Source organism: Primulina huaijiensis, chromosome 9 (genome assembly GCF_012295235.1).
Source record: "Primulina huaijiensis isolate GDHJ02 chromosome 9, ASM1229523v2, whole genome shotgun sequence".
NCBI classification, from domain to species: Eukaryota; Viridiplantae; Streptophyta; class Magnoliopsida; order Lamiales; family Gesneriaceae; genus Primulina; species Primulina huaijiensis.
This window is the reverse complement of record NC_133314.1, coordinates 5,845,668-5,853,171: the sequence shown is the minus strand read 5'-3', so window position 1 is coordinate 5,853,171 and position 7,504 is coordinate 5,845,668. Positions and strand designations below refer to the sequence as shown.

The 7,504-nt window shown below is 32.1% G+C and overlaps 1 protein-coding gene across 3 annotated transcripts; it reads right to left on the bottom strand.

The window, feature by feature from the left end:
• Positions 1–4,231: 4,231 nt before the first annotated feature.
• Positions 4,232–7,222, bottom strand: LOC140984219 (uncharacterized). Of its 3 annotated transcripts, none has more exons than XM_073451476.1 (6): positions 6,917–7,222; positions 6,682–6,814; positions 6,218–6,321; positions 5,901–6,072; positions 5,649–5,786; positions 4,232–5,537 (listed from the first exon to the last, which is right to left on the bottom strand). In XM_073451476.1, exons 1-6 carry the CDS (start codon positions 6,919–6,921, stop codon positions 4,344–4,346), a joined length of 1,746 nt encoding a protein of 581 aa, XP_073307577.1. In that variant the 5' UTR covers positions 6,922–7,222; the 3' UTR covers positions 4,232–4,343. The 3 variants fall into 3 exon arrangements, with proteins under 3 accessions (XP_073307577.1, XP_073307576.1, XP_073307578.1); XM_073451475.1 differs by having other exon boundaries at positions 6,926–7,222; XM_073451477.1 differs by lacking the exons at positions 6,682–6,814; positions 6,917–7,222 and adding an exon at positions 6,510–6,657.
• Positions 7,223–7,504: the final 282 nt, after the last annotated feature.

The window sequence follows — 7,504 nt, the reverse complement described above, 5'->3', positions numbered from 1 at the left end:
TGATTTTTTTCGTGTTGGGTCGTGTCGAGTTGACGGCTCGTGATGGATTTTGCCACCCCTACGAGCAATCAATCGTCCACGGCACGAAAACGAAATATTAGAGTTACTGTATAGTTTAAAATTATACTTTTACCGTCCGCCGTAAAACCTTAAATTTTATGTCCGAAAGTAATATGGATCATCTTTCGGTTAGATATTTTTGGCACACGAAAAAAGGCGTCAACCAACATGAGAATGTCTGTGGGAGTCGGTTTGAATGGGCACGTCTGTCGGTATTTGGCCCCACGCCGCCCACTTCAACTCATCGTTTTTTTTATTTTAATTAAATTTCAAGACCCCACTTACCCCCCAATTTAATATTTAATAATAGTTATTTTAATTTAAAAATATATTTTATAGTTAAATATAATATGATTTACAGTTTCAAGATACGAAAAAAAATTATATTATATATTAAAATAATGGATACATGTATCGCGTGTTCAAAATTAATGGTATAAGTTTCTTCATTCGGACATCCCGTGGTCAATTTTCAAATCCATCCTAAAATCATAATTTTAGAAAGAATATGATACTCATAGGTTCCGATTCTAGTAGTCGATGTTAGTCCGAGTGCATACCTCAAATTTACTCTAGGTCTGAAATCACGAAGGAGACCGTTAGAAGACAACGAGAGAGTGTCTCGACGTAGCCCTCCAACACTCAAGTCAGAGACTGAGAATATAATGAGAGAACAGCTAATGGTGCTACTAAAAATCAATATAGTGAATCCATTAATTATGCACGCAAATATATCCATGAATTATATATCATCACGTGTAATAATAAATATCTGAAAGAGGATGTTGTTGTTGCACATTTTTTGACTTTAGAATTTTAGATATTACAGATGTGGAAATTTCAAATGGAGACCTTTCAAAGTTTTGGATTCCCAATTATTATTGAGGTTTTGGTTCGTTTGGTTGTGAGTTGTGAGGAGGACAAGTGCACGACAATTATTATTATTATTATTATTATTATTATTATTATTATTATTATTATTATTATTATTATTGATTTGATCGAGTCAAATTTTTACACGATTTTGTGAAGGTTGACAAATTTGTGCCTTCTTTTTCTTACACAAAACAAATTTCTCTTCTTCTAAATAAAATATATGAATAAAGAAAATAGAATGAAAACATAATATGTAAAATTTAATTATTTTTTTGTACTCAAATACTCTGGATTAAATTGTTTTGAAAAGCTATGTTCTGATTGAAACTTCGTGATTAATTAACTCTTGCTTTTAAATTTTAGTTTTTTTTTAAAAAAACGATTTTTATACGAATTAATCTCAATTCATAAACCTACTTTCCTTTTCCAAATGATTCATACGAACAAATAAACAAATAGACGATGCACACGCACTGCATGAGTAAATTAACTGCCATACACGACCTGAAAATGAGAAGTTAATAGGTCGATTAGAAATTGGAAGTTATATTTTACTCTTCTTGATTTTAGGTTTTAGGTAAATTGACATGATTATATATGTATTAGTTACTCTGCACACGCGATGCGTGTGTGTACAGTTTTTTCATCATTATTGATGGACTAAAGTGAAATTTGACAAATTACGGAGGGACTAAATTGATATTTGAATTGTTGAAATAAAAAAAAATAAAATAAAAGTGTGTGTTGAAATTTAAAACAAAAAACAAAAAACAAAAGTGTAATATTAGTATTCCTAGATGGTTAATATATGCCCTCAACTTTAATGCAATAATATAGATATTTAGTTTGTTATAATCAATTAAGCCGACCAAATTCAGCTACTAAAAGGGTGGGTGGACAATTTTTATTAAATACAATATCAAATATAGATACAAGATAAATGCCATTTGAAAATCTCATTGATTAATTAAAAAATAATAAAAATATCAGGGAGAGCTCTCTAAAATGTGAAACATATTTGACTTTAATAAAGGTAGACAAGGTACATAAATTGAAGAATAGAATTCCACGGTAGTAGATGTATAATTTACAATAATTGCTTTTTTTTTTTTTGTATGATATATTTTAGAACAGCAAATACCACTTTCAGAATTTTGTTCTTCCGACAAAATTTCAAAATTAAATGTATAAATTTGTTTATATAGACTTTTCCTCCTTTAATTGTTTATATAGACTTTTCCTCCAAAAAACTAAAGAATCTGTACTTAGTTTGCATGTGTAAATAATAGTATGCTATAACCTTGCTTTATACACCATAAATAACACATGCATATATAAACGTAATAATTAACTTTCATGCATATCAAATTGATAATTACTTCTGCAAAAAAAAAAAAAAATTTGATAATTACGTTTGGTTTTTTTTTTTATATAAAAAAAGTAAAATTTGAGACTAAAGAGGTTTAGCTTTCATTGTTTTGTGGGAAAATTTCAAATCAATTAAACGAATTTATTAATGTGAAATAATTTTTTCCAACGATCTGGCTTATTTAGTAAACTTAAATTTTAGTAAAATCATTCAGGAAAATGATTTTTTAGGTCTATTGACTTGTTTATTTTTGGATTTCGGTCTGTTAAGATTTCAGAGTATGATTTTGATATACTAACTTTTAATTTTCAGTTATTTTAGTCTAATTATTGACATGGCATCTGACAAGTCGACAATTTTCGATGTCACATTAGTGTTTTTTTTTATGTCATGTCAATATTTTTTAGTACCACATTAACGAATGAACCAAAATAAAATTAAAAGTTAATTTATCAAAACAAAACTTTGATAAGTCAGTGAACCGAAACGGGAAATCGAAGAAACTAATGAAAAACAACTATTTTCCCGTGAAATTATTCAACAGTATCACATCACATGCCAAAGTTTGTCCAAACACAATTAATTCTACTTTAAGCATCTTTCATAAATGACGTATTTTCTTGCACGAGATATAAGGGTCTCACATGTAACCAAACTGTCTGCGAGCTATTCGAAGCTCGGCTCGATAAAAAGCTCGTTCGAATTTGTTTGTTAATCATATCAAACCAAGCCCAAGCTCGATTTTGAGCTCGAAAATTTAATCAAACCAAGTTCAAGCCTAAGGATATTCGGCTCGTGAGTTCGCAAACATGTTCGATAATAGGCTCGCGAGCTCGAGCTCGAGCTCGGCTCGTTTAGGTGGCTCGTAAGCTCGAGCTCGAGTCGTTTAGGTGGCTCGTAAGCTTGAGCTTGGCTCATTTGTTGAGTTGACAAATAAAAATATTAGTACTAATGTCAATGGAAAGAATTGAATACAAGACATGTTTGAAAAAATAATGAATTCACACCATTTAGTCACAATTACATTTTTAATCTTATTTGCATATCATTATACTAAAATGTTCTTTAAAATACAATAAATAAAATAAATTAACAGAAATACATCAACTTATTCTTTTTCCCTAAAAATTTATATAACCAAGTCCTATACAAGTTGAGTAACTTTACTATTAGTCTATGAAGGTTAATTAAAAAGTTTACATGCTAAATTGATATGCTATTTGACATTAATTAATAATTTAAGTTAATTATGTCGAATTCATTTCATAATGATGTGCTGTCTTCAATCTACTATATTTAATGAATATTCTAGATGTATATAATAAATATTGTAGATGTATGATTTTGATGATATCAGTATATAATGAATATTCTAGATGTATATAATAAATATTCTAGATGTATGATTTTAGAATGTTCAATAATATACTGATTTATGTTTGTTTAGCTCTTATTTGTGTCGTTTTGGTTATTTATGAATGAATTTATATTTTTATGTCTGATTTAAAATTAGTTTATATATATATATATATATATATAATTTTGAACAAGCTCGATTCAAACTCAAACTCGAGCTCAATTCTATGCTTATCGAGTTCGAAAACGAGACGAGCTCAAACCAGGCTTGTTAAACATGCTAAACAAGCTATTAGTGAATCAAGATCGAGTCTGGCTTGATTAACATGCTAAACGAGCTTTTAACGAGCCGAGCACGAGCTTTTCTCGAGCTCAGTAATTTCAATACAAACCGAGCTCGAGCCTGATAATAGAAGCTCGAATCGAGCTCGAGCCTCAAACAATCTTAAACAAACCGAGATCAAGCATGATACTGTTTGGTTTGTTTTGGATCGTTTACATCTCTAGTCACATGCAATATGCAGCGGCAACAATTTTTCATGCAACCCTTTTCGTTACTGATAAAGAAAATAACAACACAAATCATTCAATAAATTAAATCAACAAAAAAATAAAAACTAATAATGTTCTTGGAACTGGGAATAAAATACAGCACCAGCCTTAATCTTCAGTACTACTTTTATTATTGGCTTGCTCGTCGTTGAAGGTTTTCTCGTTTGAGCGCCATGAACTTCGCGGTGAGTTCATCATAATCCGGGAGCTTTGGATGGATATGGCGGCACGAACGGGGAGTATCTAGTGGAAATGAGTTTGATCTGAACATGTTATCCGTAGCAATCTCAACTGGCCTGGCATTTGGCATAGTCATTGCCCTTAAACACGGCAAATGAGCCTCGTTTCTCGCCTCGCCTCGCAACTTGCATCTAATAGAATCTTTGCAGAAATCTGGCCTATGCTGATCAGTCTTTGCTTCCTTTGTAGATTGCATTGGATGATCCTTTGTTTTCGGTGTTGAAGAGATATGTTCCAAGGACTCGTTTCTGTCTCGAAAATAGAAGTAATGGGGATGTTCTAAACAGCATTTCTTGGAGATATTTGAATTGGAATTGCATCTCCAGACAAATCCCATACTATCATAGCCACACCTTATGACATTAATGCTGCTCTTGACTGTGAGATAGCAACTTCTCTCTCTGTTTCCTCCTTCATGATCAAATGAATCTATTAAAATCTTGTATTTATCTTCTCTTTGATGATAGCAGGATTCGTGTTTTTGAGCCATTGATGCATCGTGAGAGATGCCATAGTATAGCTCGCATTCGGCATCTGTCACGTTTCTATTTTCTTGAGAAACCGATGATCTTCGCCTCGTTCTTTTTCTGCTCTGTTCTTCTACCATTCTTGAGCTTCTTGATACTGAATTGTTTTCATACTGCAAAAGCTTTTGTCCCTTAAAAGGAATGACATCATGATTAACATGTTCTGCTGACCCTTCCAAAGGGATTTCGAATGGTTTGAACATAAATAGCCTCTGATCTTGGACACGTCCATTCTTGGTCGCTGGGGATACAAACTCCTCAATGTCATCTAGATATATCATTTCCGCAGGTAGTCTAGATGAGGTTTCTGAAGAAGACGATGAAGAAAATGAGTCGTTTCCGTTATATGAAGGCTTTCCAAGTATCTTATTTTCGCCAAGAACTGATAACTGGATTGCATTTGGGGAAATTTTCTCATCTTCTCTCAATCTATCAGATTGATAATCAATGTTTACAATCTTTCCTTCCGTTTGTGTCGCGATATTACAAATTTTTCCATTAGCTTTGCCTGTCTGAATCTCATTGCTAGAAATTCGAGTAGTGTTAGTTTGGGTTTCCTGCAGTTTGATCAAGTCACAAGATACCTAGATTTTAGAGAGATGACACGTCCTGTCTGCATGGACATGATTCTTTTATGACATTATAAGACAAATATCACGAAAAATTACCCCGTTTTCAAGCGAGTCGGATGGTTTGTATTCAAGAAACAAGGGTCCTGGTTCAACACAACTGCTAGCTATTTCATCCAGCAATTTGTATTTCACATCATCAGTCACTTTTTTTGTGTAAACAAGATTCTCTTTTATCTGCAATCAAAGAAATCAAGTATGGTTCTACGTGTGTCTTAATTCTTATATATACTTATATTCATCTAATTAACAAACGTTTCTGGTGTTAAAGCAATTTCTTGATTGCTAAACCTGATTGTTTACAAGATTTCCAGGGAGTAATTCGAGTGAAGCCGTAACAAAACTGAGACCATATCGTTCTGCAAACAGCTTCCTAAGCGCTAGGAGCTCCGGTAAATCGCCTAGTCTTGCTGATGTGAAAATTAGAGTTGATACTGCTTCATTGATGTCATTTGGACAGTCCCTAATCAAATTTTTTTCTTCATTTAATTTCTCAAAAAATTTGTCATAAAAACGGCTGTTCATTCTATATTATATTATATTATGTATAAAAAAAATAGGTGATGTATAGCAGTAGCTGAATTTTAATTCAATATATGAATACATACTTGTGTTTTCTGATGTATCGAAGATTCATTATTATGAATTCACTGAAACTGCCGACGAGATCATACACTTCAACCATGCTCTGATCCTTGAGAAGCTGCTCAACCTGAACATATTTATTTTTTTTGGCAAAATAAATAAATACAAATTAAAAAGATCATACACCAAGATGTATTCGTAATATATAGCCTCGAACTTAATTTATAGTATTCGATATAATTAATGTAAATATTACAGCTAAACACAATGAGCAACATCTAGCTTCATGTCAAGAAACACAAGGACATGCCATACATGTCAAGACGACAAGAGATTCGGATTTCAAAATCTAAAATCGTAGGAAACTTTAACAACAAAGAACTGAAAATATGTGAAGTGATCGATATCAGGGTTGGCGGATAAATTTTCGAGAAAGAGAAGAAGAAATTCACATGAGATCAGCGAATGTAAAAGCAGAGATATTTACCCTTTCAAAGGCAGTTTGAGGATGACCATTCTTGAGCAGCTCAGCCACATCTTGCCTCAACTGTCTCACAATCCAGCACTTCTTGTTCGTCACAAGCTTCACACGGCATTGCAACTTTTTTATCAGACTTTTACTGCATCAGCAAAGAAAATTTAGTCAGAATCTTGATCATTTCGAATTTTTCGAGACTGTCGTATATCACCATAAATTTAAACAAAGAACAAAATCTTGAGACCCCATTCACCATTTCGACGCCTTTCTCCATCCGAAGAGAAAATCAAACATTTTTTCCTATATTTTTACAGTGATCCCGATCAGTTGAAAGTTCTATTTTCTTGGTGAAAAGGAAGTGAAAACAAGCACGGATTATTAAATTCTTTCAGCTGCATATATATATATATATATATATGCATATATTTTCATATGTACACACGTATATACAAATGATGATTTGAAGTGAATCAAAAAAGATGAAATTTGAAGGTGAACTGAACCACGAGTGACAGTTGTTTGAGTAGTTATTTCAAGATGTTGGAGGAGTGGGTGGTTATTTCGGCAAGATCGAAACTGTGAAATTTAATATCAAATTTTTATTCTCAAGAATTAAATAAAAAAAAAGGGTAACTCGGAATTTAATTATTAATTTCTACTGCATTTAATAATGTTAGAACAACAGCCTTTTATTTAATGATGTTGGTATTAAACTTTTACTGACATTGTGTATGAACAACATGGGATGATCATGAATAGGGGAAAAAGTGAAGAATTCACGCTCATTTATTGGCAATCTCGCCTAATTATTTTATTTATTTTTCTTGGCTTA